Here is a 25686-nt window from a genome sequence, read left to right on the forward strand (position 1 = left end):
ACAACATCCATGACATGAAAAACAGAGAATCAGATGAAGCACATTCAGATGGATGTGGTGTTTATTTGTTTATTTTTGAACTGCACACGTTGTTTTCCATTCATAATGATATGTTTTCAAGCTATATTTTTTTTTATATGAATGGTGAAACACCTGACACCACCCAAGCAGACCCCAGCAGCTCTGCTTCAGCACTGAACTCTCTTAATGTGTTGACTCTCTGTTTAGTAAAGCACAAACATTCATAAGTGAAAAACCTGCTAAAGACGACCTTCAAATGAGTTTCTTGGAGCCATAGAAACTCATACGTGCACTGAGGAGCAAGAACACTGAGACATTAATTTCCTTTTTTTCCCCCATTTTGTTTGCATCATATCCTAATGCTTGATTTTATCAAAGAAAATTTTTCATTTTACAATCATAACCTAAATATTTTGATATGCCTCCCAGCTTCATCTTCATCCTTGAGCTTCGGGTGTGCAACAGAATAAATCTAAGGAGAAGAAATGAGCCTGACTCACAGAGGCAGCTTTGATTTGTCTGTGAAAACTGCTGATAAGTTGAGTTTAGCTACTAACTCAGGGGTCAGCAACCCGTGGCTCTGGAGCCATGTGCAGCTCTTTCACCTTTACATTGCAGCTCCCTATGGCTTTGGGAAATAAGTAATCATTTGAGTGTGCTGCAGAAATTTGTTGTTGTTGTTGTTTTTGTTTTTGTAGCTCAAAATATGTGTTACAAATGCCGGTGCCAAGGTAGGTATCCCCAACAGAAATTTGTTCCCCCTGCATTAGGAGCGCACTCTGGGATGTCCAAATCTCAGACAAACAGTAGCCCTTATTTTGTTTTTTTTTAGTGCATAAACACTTCTTATAATAACTTATTGGCCCAGAAATGTTGGTGTTACCTCTTTATACAGTAAAGTTAATGGGGAACTTTCCTACAAATAAAATACATCCTCAGTTTGTTGAAATAATCCTGTCCGATAACACTTGAGGAACAACAAATGTATAATTTTCTCTTGTAACAACAGCATGCCACAATTTTAGTTTGCTGCATGTATACTTTAAGTTCTTGCGGCTCCAGATGCTTTCTCTGTTTTAGAAACCAGGTCCCCCTCCCTGGGGGGGGGGGGGGGGTTAACCCGCAAAGGACTCTAGTTGAGCATACTAATGCAAAGAATTGAAAAAATATTAGATTGTCTGGTCTCTCTGTACATGTAATTATAAACTCATTATGCAGCTCTTTTGATCTGATCTTGAAAGATTTTTAACTCGAGTAACTTAAAGAGATGTAAATTTTAAACTTAAATCATCGTTATGCAAAATCTCAAACTGATTTTCAGACATGAGTGATTCTTAGTGAAATGTTGGCATTTCTGTGATGCTTCAAAATAGAAAAGTATGAGAAACATTTAATTAGATTAGATCTTCTTTGTCATTTATTGGTTATAATTTCTTAAGTTTTAGTTCATTTTTTTAAAATAAAAAATAAAGAACGTCTAACAATAAATCACTGTTACCTTTTGTTCTCCACCAGGGAGAAAGTGAAACTTTTTCACAATCGGATAAAATGATCTCTGATATTAGTCTGTGAAGGTGTTTCAAAATAATGTAAATCTTACAGTACAAAATAACAACTAAAACATGGCCTGACTATTTTCAATGAAGGACTAAAACAACCTCAGAGGGAATTCTCTTCCTCCTGTATCACACTTGTACAAATGACCTTTTTCAGTATACAGTGTCTGCTTTAAAGCACTGCAGTCAGAAGAATCTAAAACAGGATTTTATCCTACAGGTTAGACATTATACCGAGTCAGTAACGTGCTCCACATTAAACTGAAAGGGGCATTTCTATGACTTACCTCTTCAGCACCTGGTCAGGAGAACCCAGGCCAAGACCAAGGCTAACATCACATCCACAATTCTACAATATGAATGAAAATGTTTGTTTTCTGCACCATGATGTTCTGCCAAACACTCACCAAGCCTTAGACAGTATCTGTGAAATATTACAGAAATATTTCTTTTTTTTTTGTTCTCGTTGTTGATTAACTTTTCCTTAGTGTGTCACAAAAAAGTATAGATGAAGGGTGTGACATTTTTCACAGTGAATATGCTAACCTGCTGTTAGCAACCAAACAAGTTGGGTCAGATTTCACCATTGCTGTTTACTTTTTGAACACTAACGTAGCTTGAAACGGAGCAGGATCATGGCTGGGATCAAATGTGTCGTGTTTTTGGTGGTCCTGATTTTCCAGTGGACTCATGCAAGAGGAGGTGAGTGAGATGTTCTCTACACATGCTGCCTTATTCCAGTATATTCCAGTATAAATCATGGATATGTGGTTTAGAAAACCAAACAACTCAGCGACTCTGAGTCAAACTTAAAAGCTCTCAGGGAAAACTCTCAGATCTAAATCTCAGAAATTATTGGTGTGTAGAGAAACCTGTTTTTCATTTTCTTCTTTTTTTATCATCATTATTCAGTGAAGTAGGAATATGGTTTACACAATATTTGACTGTACATTAGTGAGATTTAATTAAGCATACACAGAAGCAAAATAGAAATAAAAAAAACGTCACTTTAATTGTGTGAAGTTTATAATTAAAAGAAAACTGTAGTATGTATAACTGTCTGTAAGATTATAGAGTCAAACTGTGACTGTAAGATATCCTAATGAATTGTGGTTTACATGAAGTAAATCTGTTCTTAAACTTTAGAGACCTTTAAAGGATTGTAAGGAAACCTGTTAGGATGGATTCCTGCATATCGCTAAAAATAAAACCTTGGAATATTTTCTTGTTGACAAGTCAGCACGAGTCTGTCAGGCAACCAGCTGTCACTGTCTGAGATTTGAAATCTCTGACAACATACTTCACAGTGTTGTGTCTTCTTTCTTCAAAGATGTCTTTTTTTCATTTTCATGTTTCTTTGCATGACTTTATTTAAAATATGTTATTATGTCTCAAAAAGTGTTTGCCCTCTTCCTGATTTGCTAGTATTTTGCGTATCACACTTACATGTTTCATCAAGCAAATCTTGATATTAGACAAAGATCCAGGAGGTCACAAAAGAACCCAGAACAACATTAAAGAACAGCAGGCGTCAGTAATCTCAGTTAATGTCAGAGTTTTTGATTCAACAATAAGAAAGATACTGGGCAAAATAACATACACTATCTCTCAAAAGTGAGCACACCCTCCTCACATTTTTGTAAATATTTTATTCTATTTTTTCATGGGATAACAATGAAGATATGACACTTTAATACAATGTAAAGTAGTCAGTGTACATCTTGTATAACAGTGCAAATTTACTGTGAGCTCAAAATAACTCAACATACAGCCATTAATGTCTAAACCGCTGGTAACAAAAGTGAGTACACCCCTAAGTGACCAAATTATTCCCATTTAGCCATTTTACCTCCCTGGTGTCATGTGACACGTTAGTTTACAAGGTCTCAGGTGCAAATCAGGGACCGGTGTGTTGAATTCGGTGTAATTGCTCTCACACTCACTCAGACTGGCCACTGGAAGTTTAACCTGACGCATCATAGCAAAGAATTCACTGAGGATCTGAAAAAAAGAATTGATTCTCTGCATAAAGAGGTCTAGGCTAAAAGCATGTTGCCAACACCCTGAAACTGAGCTGCGGCACAGCGGCCAAGACTGTACAGAGGTTTAACAGGACAGGCTCCACTCAGGACAAACCTCATCATGGTCGACCAAAGAAGCTGAAAAAAAAGTGACTTTAGTGACATAGCAAAAGTGACTTCTAGTAAGCTTAACTTTTTTGATGTCTATCTTCTGGTTGTTTCAGATACTGAAGTGTCCTGTGTTTATATGGAGAACTGCACATTGCCATGCAGCTATGAGGGTGCTGATGTAGTCATTCACTGGCATCAGGTGTCAATAGGAAATCTTCCCGTTCACTCATTCTTCCACAATCAAGACCAGCCAGGAAACTCGGCCCAGCTCTTCAAAGGCAGAGCATCAACCTTCAAGGACCAGATCTCCAGAGGAAACGCCTCAGTCCTGCTGACAGGAGTGAAGGTTCAGGATGAGGGCAGATATAGATGCTACACCAGCACCATCAATGGAAACATGGAGTCATTTATCAACCTAAAGACAGATGGTATGAGACAAAAAAGATTCAATTTTAAGTTGTTATACTTATTTGTCTATTCTGTTTTCCACTGATTAAAGTTTTACATTTGTAACTCTGTGTTATGATTAGAAAGCAAGAGTATAAAGTTATTTACTCAGGGTTCGTGGTCAACAGTAGTCGTATATACAGGGAGTGCAGAATTATTAGGCAAATGAGTATTTTGTCCACATCATCCTCTGCATGCATGTTGTCTTACTCCAAGCTGTATAGGCTCGAAAGCCTACTACCAATTAAGCATATTAGGTGATGTGCATCTCTGTAATGAGAAGGGGTGTGGTCTAATGACATCAACACCCTATATCAGGTGTGCATAATTATTAGGCAACTTCCTTTCCTTTGGCAAAATGGGTCAAAAGAAGGACTTGACGGGCTCAGAAAAGTCAAAAATAGTGAGATATCTTGCAGAGGGATGCAGCAGTCTCAAAATTGCAAAGCTTCTGAAGCGTGATCATCGAACAATCAAGCGTTTCATTCAAAATAGTCAACAGGGTCGCAAGAAGCGTGTGGAAAAACCAAGGCGCAAAATAACTGCCCATGAACTGAGAAAAGTCAAGCGTGCAGCTGCCAAGATGCCACTTGCCACCAGTTTGGCCATATTTCAGAGCTGCAACATTACTGGAGTGCCCAAAAGCACAAGGTGTGCAATACTCAGAGACATGGCCAAGGTAAGAAAGGCTGAAAGACGACCACCACTGAACAAGACACACAAGCTGAAACGTCAAGACTGGGCCAAGAAATATCTCAAGACTGATTTTTCTAAGGTTTTATGGACTGATGAAATGAGAGTGAGTCTTGATGGGCCAGATGGATGGGCCCGTGGCTGGATTGGTAAAGGGCAGAGAGCTCCAGTCCGACTCAGACGCCAGCAAGGTGGAGGTGGAGTACTGGTTTGGGCTGGTATCATCAAAGATGAGCTTGTGGGGCCTTTTCGGGTTGAGGATGGAGTCAAGCTCAACTCCCAGTCCTACTGCCAGTTCCTGGAAGACACCTTCTTCAAGCAGTGGTACAGGAAGAAGTCTGCATCCTTCAAGAAAAACATGATTTTCATGCAGAACAATGCTCCATCACACGCGTCCAAGTACTCCACAGCGTGGCTGGCAAGAAAGGGTATAAAAGAAGAAAAACTAATGACATGGCCTCCTTGTTCACCTGATCTGAACCCCATTGAGAACCTGTGGTCCATCATCAAATGTGAGATTTACAAGGAGGGAAAACAGTACACCTCTCTGAACAGTGTCTGGGAGGCTGTGGTTGCTGCTGCACGCAATGTTGATGGTGAACAGATCAAAACACTGACAGAATCCATGGATGGCAGGCTTTTGAGTGTCCTTGCAAAGAAAGGTGGCTATATTGGTCGCTGATTTGTTTTTGTTTTGTTTTTGAATGTCAGAAATGTATATTTGTGAATGTGGAGATGTTATATTGGTTTCACTGGTAAAAATAAATCATTGAAATGGGTATATATTTGTTTTTTGTTAAGTTTCCTAATAATTATGCACAGTAATAGTCACCTGCACACACAGATATCCCCCTAAAATAGCTAAAACTAAAAACTACTTCCAAAAACATTCAGCTTTGATATTAATGAGTTTTTTGGGTTCATTGAGAACATGGTTGTTGTTCAATAATAAAATTATTCCTCAAAAATACAACTTGCCTAATAATTCTGCACTCCCTGTATGTAGATAACATACCTGACCAGGAGATGTAAACCTTATTCACACACTACAAAAACTCTAAATAGTTGAGTATGTGAAATGTTCAAACTGAGAACAGTAAAGAGATTTCTATTCAAAAAACATAAAACACAATATTTATTAGAGTTTGTAGCCAGTTACTAGTCTCAACATGGAAAGATGTTCTGCTTCCAATAGTTCATTAACTATATTATTTCACTATATTACGTCATTCTGTACAAATACCTGTCCCTCCCTTTTAAACTGCTATAGTCCAAATCCCTCCATAATGTTAGCAAAAGAATACAATTTTCTTTTCCTTTCTTGAAGCTCCAGTCCATAAAGTCGACGTTTACCAGGGAGAAAACGGGATCACCTGCTGGTCAGAGGGGATCTATCCAAAGCCTGAACTCACCTGGTCCACCAGCCCTCCATCCAGTCTGACTTTCAAAAACACCACCACAGTCAACCAGACTGAACAGCAGCTTTACAACATCAGCAGCTCTCTGATCCTTTCAGGCAGCGATCATGATCTGAACTTCAGCTGCACCGTCAGCACTCGCAGAAACAGGAAGACTGTAGCTTTTCTTAAAATGTGTAAGCAGTGATGAATGTAACTAATGCTTTAAGTGGAAATTTGTTATTAAACAGATTCAGTTTTTCAGTTGAAGATCATTGAAAAATGATCATTCATATGTACAGTAAATCTGCATAATTTTTAGATTGGAAAATTTCATAATGTGCTTTCATAAATATAAATTTTGTGTGTTTTTGTAATAATATTTCAGCTTCTCAAGATGTTCTTGAGTATGAGAACACAATCCCATGCAGTCCATCAAACATTCAACTCTCAAATCTCATTTGGAGATTCAACCACAGTCAGCTCATCCTGAATGGGACTGTCACAAACTACACAGTCTCAGAGAAATGGAAGCAGCATGTGAAGAAGCTTTCAGAGTCAGGCAGCCTCACACTACAGGGCATATCTGCAGATCAGGAGAGAATCTACACATGTGAAGTCCATGATGCCGAAGAGACAACAATAAGTCTCAGATCTGTGATGATTCATAAAGGTAAGGTAGCTTTAGTCTGGACCCATGAAACTGTTTGCAAAAGTTCAGTGCAGTGAAAAAGTATTTCTTGTTTTCTCACACTTAAATGGTTAAGATTTTACTGGACAATACAATACACTATGATATATATATATATATATATACACACACACACACACACACACACACACACACACACACACACACACACACACACAATGAAATTCTGTTCACAATCTAGTTGCCCTGAATTTGATTGCTGCTGTTGTACTGAATTAGACTACATCCTGATGTGATGGGCAACGGAATAAATCTTTATTTTTTTCTGGTGCATATTTCTAAAATATAAGACTCTCTTGTTGCAGTCAGGAAAACGGTTCTCACTCCCATGCCTTTCTCTCTGACTTCAAATCTCTTCTAAAACTACAAAGTAAATTATTTAATAATTTTGAACAAAACCTCTGGCCCTGTCTAGAGTGTCTCACTTTACGTGGACCTATTTTTTTCCCCCATCAATTCATCAATTAAATTCATTTTTTTCCACTTCTCTAATTCAGAGTCATGAAGAAGTTAAAACCAAAAGACATTTAAACTGACTCTGTTTCTTTCTGTTTCAGGTACTTCAGGATCTAGTTTAAGAAGAGTCATTATAGTCACTGTCATTATAGCAGCAGCAGTAGCGTTCATACTTTATACATACAAAAAAGGTAAACAATCTCACTTTACTTCCCTGAAATTTATTTTGAAATTCTATTGATTATGATGTTTTCTGGACTCAATTCCTCAAAGAAACAAGAACCACGATGTACAGACAAAGAAACTTGTGTTTTTTTATTTGATTTGGTTTTTTATGGGACTGTTTTTGTTTTTTGTTTTTTTTAAATCCATCCATCCTGAGAGATTGGAGCTAAATGCCTCTTTCTGTTTCTTTCAGTTTTAGAATTTTTTGCCGCTATTGTAGCAACTTTGTTTGTTGCTATTATGTTTAAACTACTAGCAGCAGTAGTCGTTAAGATGTATGGACGAGGAAGAGGTAAATGACTTTTTTTCGTCACTTTGCAATTCATTTTGTTCAAGTCATTTCAACTGATTATGATGTTTCCTGGACCCGATTCCTTAGAGCAGTGGTTCTCAAAGTTTTTACATCATTGCAGGAATAAATATTTTCACACCCCATCAAAACCAAACAGATGGACAGAAAAGCCTAGCTGCAACTTTATTTAGATAATAAATTCATTCACAATAAATCCTTCAGTAATTTTTGTTTTAAACACACAACTTTCATTTCAAATAACTATTTCTAACTTTTATCACTAGACTGCTTCATTAGTCTGCACCAATTCTTTAAAAAAGCAATATAAATAAATAAATATAAAAAAAAGAAATCCAGAAACTCGTGAAGCGAGAAGAAAAATATCTAATTTAGTGAGAGTTTAATACTACTCACTCTTGGCTGCAGTGAGCCTGTTTTTGACCGCAGAGCGGGGCGTGGTCGGCGGCGTGGCTGTGGGAGAGGCGGATGCAGCTGAGCGCCATCCGCAATCACGCCTCGCCGGTTTTAAACAGAACTAGGTCCTGCTGTTGTTGATGATGATGTGTGTAGGCTGTAGCCAAAAGGCTGCAGCTGCGTGGGTAAGTCGACATCTGCAATAACGAAGTGTACTGAAAAGTGCTAACATGTGGTCGGGTCAATCCTGGGTTTCGGAACCACTGTACACGACGTATAACGGACCTGACCGCATGTTCGCACTTTTCAGTACACTTCTTTATTGCCACTGTTCACTTATACACGTGGCTGCAGCTTTTCAGCGGATGTGCAATGTATTAACGTAACTGCCGCGAATTAATTTTTTTCCGCCGTAAAAGTGAATCCAATGTTAAACATTTGTTCCGCATGACGCTTCTGCCAGGTAAAATGCCCCCCACCTGTCAGAACTCTGCGCCCCACCTGTGGGGTGCGCTACACACTTTCATAATCACTGCCCCAGAGCATCGAGAACAACGACGAAGAGACAGCAAAAAGGATACGTGAGTAAATCTTGTATGAACTACACCAAAAAATGAACTTGTTTGAAAACAGTATGATTATGAAGATACAACCAGATGTCTATAATCAGTCTAATGTAACTGCTGTCTAGTCAAAAATGATTTAATAGTGTGTCAGAGTGAAGCATCGTTCAACAACATACATGACATGAACAGTAAATCAGATCAGAATCAGAATATTTTATTAATTTCTAAGGAAATTATGTAAGATGAGGCAAATTCAGATTGATGTGGTGTTTATTTTGGACTGTAGAAGATTTCTCTTTGTTTGAACAACTGTATTCATTATCTTTTTTATATGTTATTGACAGTGCTAAACTTCAGTTAATAGGAAATGGAAGCTCTGAAACCATCCAAGCACGCCCCGGTAAACGCACTGCTTTGGTCCGGTGTGTAGTTCTGTAACTGTAGTGAAGACGTCGATCCCTCTGAACTCTGCTGAGTTTTGGCTCTCTGCTCAGTAAAGCACAAACTTTCATAAGTGAAGAACCTGCTGATGATGACCTTCAAATCAGTGACTTGGAGCCATTAAAAACTGAAACCTGCACCTACCGAGGGCCATGCAGAGATGTTTAAAGGGGCGGTGCTCAAAGTTAAAAAAGGGGCATATAGAACCAGGCTGAATAACAACAACATACATTCATCTTTTTTTCGCCTGTCCGGTTTGGCTCGTTTGCCATCAGAATTATTGTCTAAAGGCAAAGAAAGACACACATTCATCAAGAATCTAATATGCAATCGCATCATACTATATCATTGTCGTCAGATGGCGACAGTGCAGCGCAAACCTAACCTATGTTTTACCTGATGGGGTGCAATGTTGCTGTTGAGGGGTTGCTGCTGCTCCTGCTGTTCCTGCTGCTGATAGTGCTGGAGGGCAGAGCTGTGTTGATCTGAGACAGCACTTGGAATCATAAGGCAACAAAACTGAGAAATAAACAAGGCTCTACTTGTGACTCACTCTTTGCCTTTCTTCCTCCTTCCATCTCCTCATCTCGTCAACACTCGACTGTCCATCGGAGAATAAGGCACAATTTGCTATTGCATTAATCTGTTATTTAATTATCCACACTTAACAACTCTTGCACTTGATTCATAATAAAGTTATAACAAAACAATGCTATAGAACCAAAACTTTCCAAATATGTTTATTATTATTTTATACTTGAATACCTCTGAAACAACTGGTACATGTATGTTACCTGTGCTCCTTGTAATCCAGCTGCTGAGGGATCCACTGCCTTTAGTAGCCTCACACAGCTCCTACTGTTTCCTCCTCATGTCCTTACCAGGCATGTCTGGACAATTTTATATCATGATCATTTGTAAAAATCTATACACATAAAACACAATCACGCACGCACATACAATGACATTTTAGAGCTTCTTCAGAATACTGTATATACTACGGCCACAAGTTTCCATCATGGTGCTGATCCATAATCCTTCCCTTGTTATTTATTACTATTTTTATTTATTTAAGACAACTTACCAATGTGTACATAATAAGCTAATACTCCTGCGTGCTACAACTACTTACTGGTTTTGTCAGTCTGTGTCGCTGAGTTAATTTGTGTTCCTCCTACCGCTCCACACCGCTCAGGTGGCAAGAAAATGCGTGTGCTTTTTGCGAGCATGTTCCTGGTTCGTAACCAGCATGCGCTGTAATCAAAGGCATTGGTTAGTGGTAGTCATGTGACTGGCCAGTCAAGTCAAGCCAGATAATTTTATTTAGCAAATCTGTGATTAATAGTTAAATATTATTGTTGAGGGGCACAGACAGGACTCCGCACGCACACACACATTATTATTATTATTTTTTAATTTAAAAAAAGTCACCTCAACAAAAGGCAAAGGGAATTGGACACCCAACAGGAAAGGCGCAGGTACTCAACCCCTCCCCCCTTTCACGTGCCTGCATGTACTCATTTTCAATCCTTAATCAACTGAGGTGAATGTTACAAATTTACCTGCAGCAAATATTATATCAGACTCCCTTTGCAGACAATTATTTTTTGCAGCTTTTGTAACCAGATGAGCTGCTGGAAGAACCTATAATCAATCAAAAATGACAGTCGGATGAAAACAGTGTTTTCACTTGTCCCATAAGAATCTTGTTTGGTTAATCCACAAATCTGTGTTTGTACGAGTGAGGGCACAAAGCAAAGAGAAGATCATGTGTTTTTGATTTTTTTGTTGTTCTTTAACATCTTTTAAAGAGGAAAATTATTACCTGGGCAGGAAGGATATTAATGTAATTAAGTATTTTCAAGAGTGACAATAATCTTTGAGTTTGTCTTTACCTGCAAAAACTGCAAAAATAAAAAAGAACAAAGCATCAATGACAGAGGATGGTACTTTAGGAAATGTCTTCTTCAATTAAAATAATGTAAAAACTGCAAAAGCAAAAAACATTAAAAAAGCAAGAACAGAAACTTGAAACATCTGGACAGGAGATTGTTTTATTGAGTGTGATCTTATTTTATTTTTAAATCAAGTTATTTTAAGGAATATAATTTTAAAATGAAATGATGTTTATACAAAATCTTGAAGATGTTTTCAGTCATCTGTGAGTCATCAAATTTCCTCTGATGTTTCAAAAAAAGAAAAGTATAAAAATATTAAATGCATTATCCTTCTTGTTAACCTACGATTTATATTTTCATTAGTTTTGGTTCATTTTTTAAATTAAAATTTATCATGTCTAACAATAAATCGTTGTTTTTTCTCCAGCAGGGGATGCTGTAGTGACATTTTTTCACAAAACGACAAAGTTATCTCCTACGTTACTCGGTGAAGATGCCTGGAAATAATGGTTGAAATGATATAATGTGAAAAACATATACTTGAAGAAAATCTTACAGTACAGTATGACAACTTAAAAATGGCCCAAATATTATCTATCAAAGGAAATTCTCTTCCTCCTGTGTCACACCTGTACAAATGACCTTGCTCAGTTTCTCAGTGTCTGCTTTAAAGCACTGCAGTCAGATTTAGACAAACGTAATCTAAAGCAGAATTGTATCCTAGACATCATACTGAGTCAGTAACATGCTCCACATTAAAATGAAAAAGGCATTTCTATAGCTTACCTCTTCAGCACCAGAGCAAAAGAACCCAGGCTAAGTCCAAGGCCAGACCAAGGCTACCATCCACAATTATCCAGTCAGAGAAAATATTCAGAGTAAACCACAGCAGAAACATTTTTCTGCACTATGTAGTCCTGCCACACACATCAGACAGTGTCAGTGAAATATTATAGAAGTATTTTGGGTTCTTTTTATTCTTTGTCATTCACAAATTTTCTGGTTGGACAGTTGAACTCTGTGTTAAGAAGTTAATTACATGAATACTGTGAGCAGTTTATGATTAACTTGTTCCTCAGTGTGTCACAAAAAACATTCAGATGAAGGGTGTGATTATAGTCACAGTGGATATGCTAAGCTGCTGTAAGCAGCAAACCAGCTGGGTCAGACGTCATGTAGATGTATTTACTCACAAACACTCAGATCGTGTACCATGAAACAGCAGGAGAATGGCTGGGATCAAGTGTGTCGTGTTTTTGGTGGTCCTGACTTTTCAGTGGACTTTTGTAAAAGCAGGTGAGTAAAAGCTTCACTGCACTTATTACTTTAATCTATTGTGAATACAAATCACAGTTATGATGTTTACAAACCAAATATAGGAGGTACTGAAGAGAGAGACTGAGTCAAACTTAAAGCTCAGGTATAAATCTCAGAAATGACAGGTACAGCAAGAAGCATCTTTTTTTAATGTGATCATTAATCAGTGAAGTAGGAATATGCTTCACACAATGTTTGACTGCACAATAGTGAGTTTAATTTAATTAAACATACACAAAGATGAGTTTATAATTAAAGGAAAACTGAAGTATTTACAACTTTCTGTACGGTAACAGGAGTCAAACTGTGACTGCAAGATATCCTAATGAATTGTGGTTTACATGGTTATTGTGAAGTAAATCTGTTCTTCACTTTAGAGACCTTTAAAGGATTGTAAGACAACCTGTTAGGATGGATTCCTGCATGAATATTTTCTTGTTGACGAGTCAGCAAACAGCTGTTTCTCTGAGGTTTGAAATCTCTGACAACATACTTCAGTTTGCTACTGTGCTGTCTCTCCTTACCTTAAATAAGTATTTTTTTTTTTCATTTTCATGTTTCTGTACATGACTTTATTTAAACATTTTTATGTCTCGTGTTATGTTATTTTGTCTCAATCTGGAAGTCTTTAAAACATGCATATTACTAGTCTATGTATCAGGCATGTTTGTTATTGATAGTATAGTATAATAGCGCTACAAATAAATTACTTTTTCTCATTTCCTGTTTTACTCTTTCTGCAGCATCCTCTGGTATATGGATATGGTGTTTACATCTTAGGGAAGCTCTTTCTTTTTTTTTTAATCTTTCTTTGACGATAAACTGAGGGGCAGCCCAAAAATTTAGTATGACATGAATAACATGAAACTAGAAAATGATCAAAATGGCCAGAATGTTTATTCTCCCTGATGAGGCCATCACTCAGTATCTCTAAATCTATCACTACGGCCGTCTTACTCTGTTTGCCCACTACTACTATGTCTGGTTGGTTAGCCGCCACCATTTTGTCCATCTGTATCTGGAAGTCCCTCTGATCTTAGCTCGGTCTTTCTTAACCACCCTAGGGTCGGTGTAACATTTGTACCTCCAGGGCATATGTTGCACAGATGTTCTTGGACACTCTGCTGGCCACTTGGTCATAGCAGTCCACGTATGCCCTGCTTGCTAGCATTTTGCACCCTGCTGTAGGCGCTGGGTTGGAGACGGAATGAAACTGAACACATTCAACGTGTGGGAGTGGAGGCAACAATGTCAAAAACTGTTTATCATGAAATGTGAATAAGGTTTATACATTGTTTGGATGCACAGAAGCAAAATTGTGCTTAGTGGCACTTTTAAAAAAAAATAAAAATAAAACAAATTTAAATATATCCACCTTTTACTCTAACTTTATCTGTAAAGTTTAAGAAAATCACATGTCAGGATAAATGTCAAAATAACTGCTTCATTTGGTTGGATAAATTATAGCAAATCAAAGTGTATGTAACTACAAGGTATAACAATTATCTCATTATACATGATTTTATTTCTCATAACGTTAAAGATTTGAAACCGTGCAGATGTGACAAATTTATGTTTGAGGTGTGTGGTCATCATTAATTATTATTGTGTATATTTTTAGATTCTCATTTATCAGATGTAGTTTTGTTAAATTCTGATCTCATGGTAGCAGTGTCCTATTTTCATAACCTTGTACTTCAGGTTTTCAGGTGTTTAAGCCTGAATGGAGTCTGTTAGAGTTCTTTTGTAGTAACTGAAAAATTCATCCACGCTCTCATCTTTGATATGAATGATATATGACTTTATAGGAAGGCCCTGTTTTGAAAACATTTTTCCTTCATTAGTGAAAAATTATTATTTAAACAATTTTTCATTTGTACTCTAGATAATTATATTATAATATATTATAATTAATAATTTACATTAACATGAATTTATATGTCAGCAAATGTATTTCTGTAATTCTGAGATTCAGGTCAAAGTTCAGGAAACGTCTTTTAAATCTAATGAACAAGTTTAGAAAGAGCTTCCTGATAGTTTAGCAGTTTGTGGTGCAGACCGAGACTACATTCCAGTCGAGCACCTGTGTTTTATTATTTCTCGTTTTCGTCTCTTGATACAGTACAATACAAAAAAAATAAACAAACACAAAGTAATAATAATAATAAGGGAACCGTGACTGACACAGAAAGAATGTGACAGAGGATCAGACAGGGAAACACTTAAAACCAATGATGCAAAACTGGGATTAAAAAAGTAAAATATATAAACTGGAACCTAAAACTCTATAAACACATAACAGCCTCAGTAGAATAATAAAAAAATAAAATTAATCCAAATTGAACTAAATTGAATTGAACTCTGTAATTAAGGAAAACCCAAACAGAAAGAACTCAAATACACAAACACCTCTGATTAATGACTTTGATCATGTGTCTCTACCTGTTGTTGCAGATACTGAAGTGTCCTGCATTTTCATGGAGAGATGCATGTTGCCGTGCAGCTATGATGGAAGTGATGTAGTCATCCACTGGCATCAGGTATCAGCAGGAGACATTACTGTCCACTCATTCTACCGCAACAAAGATCAGCTTGAACGTCAGAACCAGCGCTTCAGAGGCAGGACATCACTGTTCAACGACCAGATCTCCACAGGAAACGCCTCACTGCAGCTGACAAAGGTGGAGGTTCAGGATGAAGGAAGATACAAGTGCTACACCAGCACTGACAGAGGAAACCAAGAATCATTTATTAACCTAAAGATAGATGGTAAGAGTCACAAAAAATGTATTCACTCAAGAAATTTTTCTCCTCTGGTATGTTTTTGTTTTCTATTTTTATTTACTGAAAATCTGAGACAGTTATAATTTTGTACACAGAGATTTTCCACTTAAAGGTTGATTCAAAATGCTTCACAGAACTTTAATAGGTTAACAAAATAAATCTTTGTTGTTGTAAAACTTTCTTTTTGTATAAATATGTGTCACAAAATTTGTTTTAAAATCAATGAAGTAGACTTAAAATATGTAAACATAACACCTGCTCCCTTTCTTTCTCTTGCAGCTCCTGTCAAAAAAGTCAACATTCAGCGGGCAGAAAACATCATCACCTGCAGCTCAGTGGGGATCTACCCTGAGCCTGAACTCGCCTGGTCCACCAGCCCTTCATCCAAGAACACCACAGTCCAGCTGACTGAACGGCTTCTTTACAACATCAGCAGTTCTTTGATCCTTTCAGACAGTGAGACTGATCAGGACTACAGCTGCACCATCAGCACTCGCAGAAACAAAAAGAGAGCAACTTTATTTAAATCAGGTATGCATGTACAGGATCTTTAGTTTCTTTTTGTATTAAAGACATATCATCTAATAAACTTTGATACATATTAAATTAACCTAAAAAGTATTAAAATGACATTAGAAATAAAAACCAGTTTAACCTGTCATAAAAGTTCCATTTAGAGTCAATTTTCCAAAGGAGTGTGAGTTAAAGCTGCAACAACATGGTCAAGTAAATTTTATAATCCAGCACCGTGAATCTGGATCGAGGTCTTTAGGTTAGGAAATCCACCAAATCCAACCTCTCAAACCTTGTGATGAACCAGTGACGGTGTTGTCTTTGTTCTATTCTGCGCAAACTGGACCTTAGGCTTTAAAAAGGTTTTCTTTCATACCTAAATTTGGTTGATTAGAGTGAAAAGATGGGAGGTCCTGTTGTAGAAGCATATCCGTGTGGTTTAATGCAACATGCAAATATGCCTATCCTGTTCATGTACATCTATGCGTAAAGTTTTTTTCTTGAAGTTATGTCTTGTTTTGTGTTGCATTGTGGGCCTACTTGTCTGAACCCAGTCAGTACTAATAGTTCCTACTATTATGCTTGTGCAGTGGTTGGTACCTCCACTTCTTAGCAGGAGAGTTCTGGCAGTTACTCCATATGTGAGTTTGAAGAGGTAGTCTTCTTTCACTTTTCAACAAATTCATATGTAAAGGGACATTGTTTTTAATGTCGTGAGGAGATATCTTTTCACCTTTAACATTTAAACCAATCCCAATGTTGTTCACACAAACATATTTAACACATCCCTGGAGACCACAAGAATAATGTATTGTGAGAAACGATCATGATGGCAAAATGTTACAAAAAGCAAACCGTCTTCTTCTAAAAGAAAAAAAAAGTCCTCTTAATTATATTAATATTATTATTTTTGTAAAGTCATAATTAATTTGCATATTTTTGTTAACCAGGTTTTATCCAATGTTCAGTTCACATTATTACTTCAGTCCATCTAACAGCCTTTGGTTCTGGTATCACTCAATTTTTTGTAATTTCAAATAAAAACTACTAATGTTGTATTTATAAATTACACCAATCAGAATATTTTTGTAGATATTATCCAATATGTTATAATAGAAATAAAGACATAATAAACACAACCTGGAGATGTAATCTCTCCGGTGTGTACTGGTTCTGTCCCCAGGCCTAAAATACATTACATGACTGAAAAACCTCACTTTGAAAGGGTCCAGGAGGCATCTTACTCAGGTGCCTGTATCACCTTATCTGGATCCTTTCAGTGAAAAGGAGTAGTAGCTCTAAACTGAGCCCCTCCCACATTAGCAAGCTCAACACTCCCTCTCTAAGGCTGAGTCCAGACTCCCTGCAGAGGAAACTCATTTATGTGTAATTTTAGTCTGTCAGTCTTTACTCACAGATTACTCTGCTATAATGACCCCAATCTAAGTAGCTACTAGCCCTTTACCACTAGTAGCTACTTAGATTGACTCAACTTGACTTGGTTTCTAGGGTTTTTCCATTAGGTGCATGCCACCGACTGGCCAAGCAATGGTTTCACTCAATGAGTCATTATGAGAGCTGCTCCTTCACAAGAATCAATCATGCTGTTTTTGATACCCCACAACAAGCTGTACAAAAACCAACACTGCCACACGTTGCCTTCTCTGGCTCTCTACCATCAGCCTGAGTCTGACAAAAGCTGGTATACCGGGGCTTTGATGCCTCCGATGTTGTTGTCTGTGTGTCGCAAGCAAATAACATCACAGGACCTTCAGGCTGCCTTGCTATGATGACCCCAACCACACTGATGTGGTACTCAATTGTAAAGGAAAACAACCAAAGCTGAGCCAAGCTGATTTGAGTCGCATCAAATCGCATTGATTAGGGAATAACGGAAAAGAGGCACATCACCAATCTGTCATTCTCCCACTTTGAACAAACACACTTATAACAAAGTTATCTAAAGTGTTTACTTATTTCTTAATTAATGTTTCTGTTTTATTATTCCAGTTTTTCTTGTTTGGTCAAACACTGACAAACAAACAACAATCTTCTGCCCTCCCTCTGATACGTCCTTCTCATACCTCATTTGGAGATTCAACCACAGTCAGTCCATTGTGACCAGGAGTGGGGCTGACATCTCCTACACAGTCTATGCAGGGTGGGAGCAGCACGTGAAGCACGTCTCAGAGTCAGGCAGCATCACATTACAGGACCTTACTGCAGATCATGAGGGGATATACACATGTGAACTCAGTGATGCTGAGGAGACAAAAGTGTCTGAGAGCGTTATAATGATGACGACAGATCGAGGTGAGGTACCATAAGTTTAAATGTCAAAAGCTGTTTGCAAATTTATTAAATCTATTTAATGTAACATTTAAGCGCCATAAAACTGAAGAGTTTTTTTAAACATCAAAAAGCATCAAAGGACCCTAATCTGACGCATTCAACCCGCGTGGGAGCCATCGCAGCGATTCTTTGCTGTGCAGCATTAGTATGCCTGATACTGTACTGCATATGCAAAAGGTAAAATTGAATTGTGGCTTAAATTTTTATTTGGAATTTTGAATTTGATGCAGTCAGATCAAAGTGCAGAAAGTGCATTTAATGCACTGTGTCAATGACAGCATATGAACTAATATGTTCGACATATTGTGACTATAAAATTACAACATTTATTTATTTAGTTTTTACAAAAAGGCTCGTTTAACTTCTGTCCCAAGTAACAGGTCATCTTGAAGTGTGAGTATCAGACTGAAGTTCGAGAAGATCCAAGATTCGGAAAGTTCTGTAAAGGTAGGACAGGAAGTAAAACTAAGAAAATGCTGATTGATTTTATGGCTTATTTTCATCTGCAGAAGGACATTTTTCTGAGATAAATATATTTTTTTAATATATAATATCTTTTTGATGCCATTTTTAGGGTCAATCTGACACCAACCAACCAACTTCCAATGAACAGAGTTTGTCAGGTAACAACTCCAATTAAGACAAGTGGAAACAAAAAACTTCCCTAACATCTGCTCTGGACATAAAGACATAAACGGCTTTCAGAAGCTTTTAATGAATTCCAGAGAAAACATTTTATCTTCCAGCACCCAAGGACAGACTGGTTCCAGTTTCTTTGTGACCGCATGAAGGCAAAAACAGACCAGTTGGAAACTAAAATAATTTTGGCTCCCATTCAACAAACAACGAAGCAGGAACGTCCATAGATGAATAATTACAAATGAGTGATTCTGAGCTGTTACTGACACATTCTGCCAACAACACAAACTGTGAGACTCTGTTCTTCCTATTTTCTACACAAGAAAAAGTTTTACTAGCAGACTCCAGCTCATGACATACAGCATGATTTTCTCTCTCCCCCCCCCCCCCCCCCCCACCCCCACCCCCCACCCCCGTCTCATGTTTTAATACTGATTTGCAAAACCAACTTACTGTTTATTTTTAAATTTAAGCTACATATTCAATATCCATCCCTGCTGTTTCCTGGATTGTGAAGCTTGAACAATAAAGAAGAAGGAAAAACAGGCAGCTCTATTTTTCTGTACAAAAAGCACATGAAAAACTTGAGTTTAGTAACAAACTTGTAGTTTTTTATTATGTTTTTCTTTTTTGTAATTATGGTGCAAGGAAATAGAAATTGCAGAAGAAATGTATTTCATGTATTTGTGTGTAGCTCATCCTAGGCTTGTGCAGGTCTACAATCTTGTTCTTGACGTCCTTTGACAGCTCTTTGTTTTTTTCCATAATGGTGGAGATGCAGGAAGATTCTGTGGGTTCTATGGACAGGTGTGCTTTAGACACGTAGGGAGTTGTGATGAGGAGTATTTGTTATTGAGTGGGCTCAAAAACAGGAAGAGATTGCTTGTTATTTTTTTTATTTGTTTATTTTCTTTCTTTTTTAAAAACAAGATGTAGATAAAATATTTATTTTATATTCTTCAAAGTATAACACTTATGCAGCTAAGCATGTTAATGCAAAGGAATGAAAAAGGATGGGTTGGGCAAAATACAAACAAAGTACAGAAACCTGAAACATCTGGACAGCAGGATGTCATATTGTAATGTGATTCATGTGAACACATATTAGATTGTCTGGTCTCTCTGTACATCTTGTAATTATAAACTCAATGTGCAGCTCTTTTGATCTGCTCTTGAAAGATTTTTAACAATAATGTAAATTGTTGGTTATGCAAGTGATTGTAATGTTTCAGAATATAAAAGTAGGAAAAACAATTCTATTGATAATATCTCCTTTTTTGCTTACTGGTTATATTTTCTTTAGTTTTAGTTCATTTTTTATGAAAAATGAATAATGTCTAACAATAAATCGCTGTTACCATTTTTCTCCAGCAGGCGGTGCTGAAGTGACACTTTTTCATATATTGAGAAAATAATCTTACAGTAAATGATATTATAACTAAAACATGGCCTGAATATTTTCTATGAAAGAGTAAAACAACTTCAGAGTGAATTCTCTTCCTCCTGTATCACACCTGTACAAATGACCTTGCTCAGTATACAGGGACTGCTTTAAAGCACTGCAGTCAGATTTAGACAAGGTGAATCTAAAACTATCAATAACAATGTCAATTTATAATTTACAGTTTGATGATTTAAAGTCTCACAAACAGGGGAGGGGGGTGGCTGCTTCCAAACAGAGTTCATTTCATTCATAATGTTGTAAATCCAATCCTATTATGTATTCATGATTTGAATCCTGGGTTGTGCGAAATTCCTGTAATAAACCCTAGACAAAGGAATCTGTGAACTAAGGTCTGGATTTATTAGATCTTGTTGTGGTGATCCTCGGGTTGGGGGATGGGTGTTCATTCTGGAGTGTAAAATTAAAACCAATGGAAGATGGAGAAGAAAAGTTTAAAAGCTCAGTTTAGAAAAAAAAAGAAAAGTGGAAGAGGAGAAACGAGCAAAAGATACAGGTAAGCAGATGTGTAACTGGATAATGGCAGGTCATGTATCCTGAAACAATCAGAATCAAAATACTTACTAGGAAATTATGTGGGTTACAGTTGCTCCAGCAAGAAATTCTAAAAATAGTAACAGAATAAACTCCAAACAATACATTATGTTACAGATTTTATACATTTAAGAAATAGCACTAATATATACAGATCACTCAATTATAAATATCAAGGATTAACAGAGGTGATTATAAATAAATATCAAGAAAACTGACAAGAATATTACAGAGTAGAAAAGAGCGTGTATAAAAAGGGTGTACAGTGTTAAACAGTGTTTACAGTGTGTTGTACAGGGAGATGGCCACAGGCAGGAAGGATTTCCTGTGTCGTTCAGTGGTGCTTTTTCTTAATCTCAGTCTCTCACTGAATGTCCTCCTGTGACAAGCCAGTACGTCATAGAGTGGGTGGGAGGTATTATCCATGATTGTCCTTATCTTCGACAACATCTGCCTCTCAGACATCACCGTAACGGAGTCCCGCTGGAGGCGGGGCAGGGTGGGTGGGGGTCGGGCGCCAGAGGGGGTGTTCGCCCAGGCTAGGACCGCCACTGCCTGAGTAAAAGAACCCAGGCCAAGTCCAAGGCTAACATCACATCCACAATTCTGCAATATGAATGAAAATGACATTTTTTTTGGTTCTTTGTATTCTTATTTACTCAAACCTTTTTTAATTTGTGCAGCTTTTCTCTTTGAACAGTTTCTTACATGAATGCTGTGAGTTCTTGTGAACTTGTGGATCAGTTTGTTACAAGAAAAATATTTTAGACATTTATGGTATGAAGGGTGTGAATTTTTTCACAGTGAATGCCGTAAGCAACCAAACCAGCTGGGTCAGATTTTACCTTCGCTCTTCACCTTTTGAACACTCAGGTAGTGTAGCATGAAACGGAGCAGGATCATGGCTGGGATCAAATGTCTTGTGTTTTTGGTGGTCCTGACTTTCCAGTGGACTCATGTAACAGGAGGTGAGTGAGATGTTCTCTACACGTATTACGTATTCCAGTATAAATACAAATCAAGGTTATGTGGTTGGGAAAGCCAAATACAGGAGGAAATGTAAGTGTGTATGGGTTAGTGTAGGTGCGTAAGGGAAATCTCTTTTTGTTTCTTTTTATCATCAGTATTCAGTGAAGTAGGGATATGGTTTACACAATGTTTGACAATAGTGAGTTTGTTCTCACAGTCAGCAGTGAGGATTTAATTAAACATACACAAAGATAAAATGTAAATTTAACAAACCCTCACTGTACCTGTGTGAAGTTTATAATTAAAGCAAAGCACTGGTATGTGACTGCATGGCTCATGTTCTCACTAATTTAAATACAGACAGCTTTTACTGTAACTCTATTTGCAACATTTAATTACATTTAATTTAGAACATCTGATCTTTGTTTTCAGTTAGAAAAAACACAGGAGTTAATGACATGACCTTTATAAAATAAACCTGTTCTTAGCTCTTAGAATTTTAAAGGACTGTCAGCGAACCTGTGAGCAAGTAATCCAGAGCAGGAAATAGAGCCAGATATCAGTGGGGGTTTTTTCATTCCACAGATTTTTTTCGTATTGTGTTTCCATACATTACTTTATTTAAATGGTTTTATTTCTCATAATGTTATGAGAAATAAAACAATCATATATGACAAATTTATGTTTGAGGTGTAATTTCTCCAGCTTATCAACTTGAAAACAATATTTTTAGCTTCTCATTTATCAGCATATTTTGTGCTCAAATTGTGCTCTCATGAGAATCAGTGTTCTTTATTTTCTGTTCCATTAACCTCAAAGTCTTCCTGGAGTGTTTAAGCATGAAGTCTGTTACAGTTCAAAAATCAATGCACCCTCTTTTCTTTGATATTAATGATATGTGGACTTTAAAGACAGGCCCTATTTAAATATATATATATGTTTTATCACCAGCAAAAATAGAATATATTATTTACATACTTTTACATACTTTTTTGTTTTCTGCAAAACACAAAAAAGATGACATTTGAAAAAAATGATTTAATCAAAGATGGCACACTGGTGCTACATGATTGGGTTACAGTTTCCTGGTGCAGAAAAATGTTAAGAGGCTTTAAGAGAGAGAAAATATTTTAATTCTGCAACATCAAAGTTGGTGGTCAGAGGTACAACTTCCAAGGTGGAGGAGGGGGCATTTTTTAGTTCTTAACTTCCAGAAGGGTTAAACGTTGATGATGTGTCTCTGCCTGTTGTTGCAGATACTGAAGTCTCCTGCATTTTTATGGAAAGCTGCATGTTACCGTGTAGCTATGGTGGCAGAGATGTAGTCATCCACTGGATTCAGGTATCAGCAGGAGACCTTAATGTCCACTCATTCTACAATAACCAAGACCAGCTCAAACTCCAGAGTGAGCGCTTCAGAGGCAGGACATCACTGTTCAACGACCAGATCTCCGCAGGAAACGCCTCACTGCAGCTGACAAAGGTGGAGGTTCAGGATGAAGGAAGATACAAGTGCTACACCAGCACCATCGATGGAAACAAGGAGTCATTTATCAACCTAAAGATAGATGGTAAGAGACAAAAACTATACATTTATTCAAGAAATTCAGTGTTGAACTGACAGCGGAAACCAACAATCATTTATTAACCTAAAGATACATTGTAAATTGTAAATACATACACAATGCAATTATTCAAGAAATTTGTGTTCTCTGTTGTGCGGTTTTGTTTTTTGGTATTTGTTGATTAGAAAATGTCTATATTTTGTGTCTATTGCTACTTTGTGCCAGAATATTTACACTTTTATTCACAGAATTTTTCAACTGAAACTATGAACAACATGCTGTATGTACTTGTACAGTTGTTAGTTTGAATTGTGATTAGAATATGAGGATGTGATTTTTATTTATTCGAGGCTGAGTGGTCAAGAATTGCTCCATTTGTAGATGAAATACATGCAGGAAAACGGCAAATCGCCACTAAACAGTCGAAATGTTAAATATTCAGACTGAATATTTAACATTCAGTTTCGTGTTGTCCCTGTCTTGTCATGCCTACAATATAAAGCGCCTTGAGGCGACTGTTGTTGTGATTTGGCGCTATATAAATAAAATTGAATTGAATTGAAAAGCTAGTAAATTGTTGAGTTTGAGTTTATATTCATATTTACATTCGAGCATCATAAAAATTTATATTTATTAGAGCTTTTCTTTTTTTTTTTTATCCTGGTAGTTTCAAAAATGTGTGGGAAAAGCAACCATGATAATAAATCTTTCTGTTGTGGAACATGGATCAATATAATGAAAAAAGCTTCCACACAGCATGAAAAGATCTGCTGCTCACAAAAAGCTGATTCAAAACACCTCATAGAACTTACACAGATACAAAAAATGAAATCCTTGTTTTTGTTAAACTTGGTCCATATGTGAACATAAAACATGTGTTTTTTTCTGCTTTTGCAGCTCCCATCCAAAAAGTCAGCATTCAGCAGGTAGGAAACATCATCACCTGCAGCTCAGAGGGGATCTACCCTAAACCTGAACTCACCTGGTCCACCAGTCCTTCATCCAACATAACTTCCAAGAACATCACAGTCCAGCCGACTGAACGGCTTCTTTACGACATCAGCAGTTCTTTGATCCCTTCGAGCAGTGATAGGGATCTGAAGTACAGCTGCACCATCAGCACTCGCAGAAACAGGAAGGAACTAACTGTTACAAACAAATGTAAGGAGTGATGAAGGTAACTAAGTGGAAATTTACATGTTAATTCAGTACGTATAGAATTTCCATTTTACATCAGCAATAGTTATTGCTGAGACTGATCAGTGACACTACAGCTGCACCATCAGCACTCGCAGAAACGGAGAGAAGGCAACTTTATTTAAACCAAGTAAGGATGTAAAGTCGTTAATACTTACAATACACATTTACAACAGTATTTTATGACATCTTCATCTACAATTATTTATATAACTTAAAAAGTATGATCTAATAAAATATGATGCATGTTGGATTCAACTAAAAATATTAAAATTATATTACACAATTTAATAATTAATCAGTTTTAGTTTTATTAGTTCCTAAAAAGTCCAATTTGGAGTCATTTTCCAAACCGAGGGGTGAAGCTCCAACAATGTGGTCAAGTAAATGTTATCTATAGAGCCCAGGACCATGGATTGGTCTCAACATGTTTAAAATATGCTTAGTCCATTCATATACATCTACATGTACATATTTTTTTGCTGAGGTGTTTTTGTAGGAACTTTAGTCAGTATTTATTGTTCCCACTGAGGCATTCGGTTGGTGGGGTGGGTAGTACTTCCACTTTATGCAGGAGGGTTCTGGGTTTGAATCTGAAGCTTGTCTGAGGATTTTGAAGAGGTGTGTGAGGAGGCAGTTTTCTTTCACGTTTGAAGCAAATTAAGATATAAGGGAACATCCTGTCAGTGACCAGAGAAGACAGCTTTTCACCTTACACATCTGATAAACATACTTAACATACATAAAGTACAGCTGAGGTCCATGGAGACCACAAGAATGTTTTACAGTGAGATGAAAACTTAATTTTTTTCAAATTATTATAAGTTGTTATTAATGTCATCTAAGGAAAAAAATTGATTAGTATTAATATCTTTACAAAGTGACAGTTAATTTGCATTTAGTGTAAACCCTTTCTTTAACACCGCTTGCAGTTTTTGTCCAACAGGCAGTCCAAGTCTATTCGCCATCTTTTGATTCTGGTATTAGTTTTAATTAACTCCAAGTAAAATTATCTGTCTCGTATTTTCATGATGATACTAGTCTGAGTCATTTTGACCCCAATTTATAATAATTGAAACGGATGTGATCTCTCCAGTATGCCCC

General features: G+C 37.0%; 1 protein-coding gene and 1 long non-coding RNA gene across 2 annotated transcripts; both read left to right on the forward strand.

Annotated features, from left to right (window-relative positions):
• The first annotated feature begins 2175 nt into the window (after window positions 1–2175).
• Window positions 2176–10683, forward strand: LOC146380680 (CD276 antigen-like). Its single transcript, XM_084940225.1, has 8 exons — window positions 2176–2279; window positions 3823–4137; window positions 6177–6443; window positions 6635–6919; window positions 7516–7605; window positions 7833–7931; window positions 8809–8926; window positions 9256–10683. The coding sequence occupies exons 1-8, from the start codon at window positions 2213–2215 to the stop codon at window positions 9347–9349; spliced, it is 1335 nt and encodes a 444-aa protein (XP_084796351.1). The 5' UTR covers window positions 2176–2212; the 3' UTR covers window positions 9350–10683.
• A 7194-nt stretch (window positions 10684–17877) lies between these two features.
• LOC146380681 (uncharacterized) lies at window positions 17878–19165 on the forward strand. Its single transcript, XR_014801379.1, has 3 exons — window positions 17878–18393; window positions 18591–18663; window positions 18791–19165. It is a non-coding gene; the product is annotated as an uncharacterized LOC146380681 (long non-coding RNA).
• Window positions 19166–25686: the final 6521 nt, after the last annotated feature.

This window comes from Perissodus microlepis, chromosome 9 (genome assembly GCF_051167445.1).
Source record: "Perissodus microlepis isolate ML-2025 ecotype Zambia chromosome 9, ASM5116744v1, whole genome shotgun sequence".
Taxonomy (NCBI): domain Eukaryota; kingdom Metazoa; phylum Chordata; class Actinopteri; order Cichliformes; family Cichlidae; genus Perissodus; species Perissodus microlepis.

What these genes read in the sequence shown, in the direction of transcription:
- LOC146380680 (XM_084940225.1), top strand. Translation starts at nt 2,213, where the DNA reads ATGGCTGGGATCAAATGTGTCGTGTTTTTGGTGGTCCTGATTTTCCAG. An exon ending in GATGTATGGACGAGGAAGAG is followed by an intron (nt 7,932 to 8,808) that starts GTAAATGACTTT and finishes CGCTTCTGCCAG; the next exon opens with GTAAAATGCCCCCCACCTGT. An exon ending in AGAGACAGCAAAAAGGATAC is followed by an intron (nt 8,927 to 9,255) that starts GTGAGTAAATCT and finishes TGTTATTGACAG; the next exon opens with TGCTAAACTTCAGTTAATAG.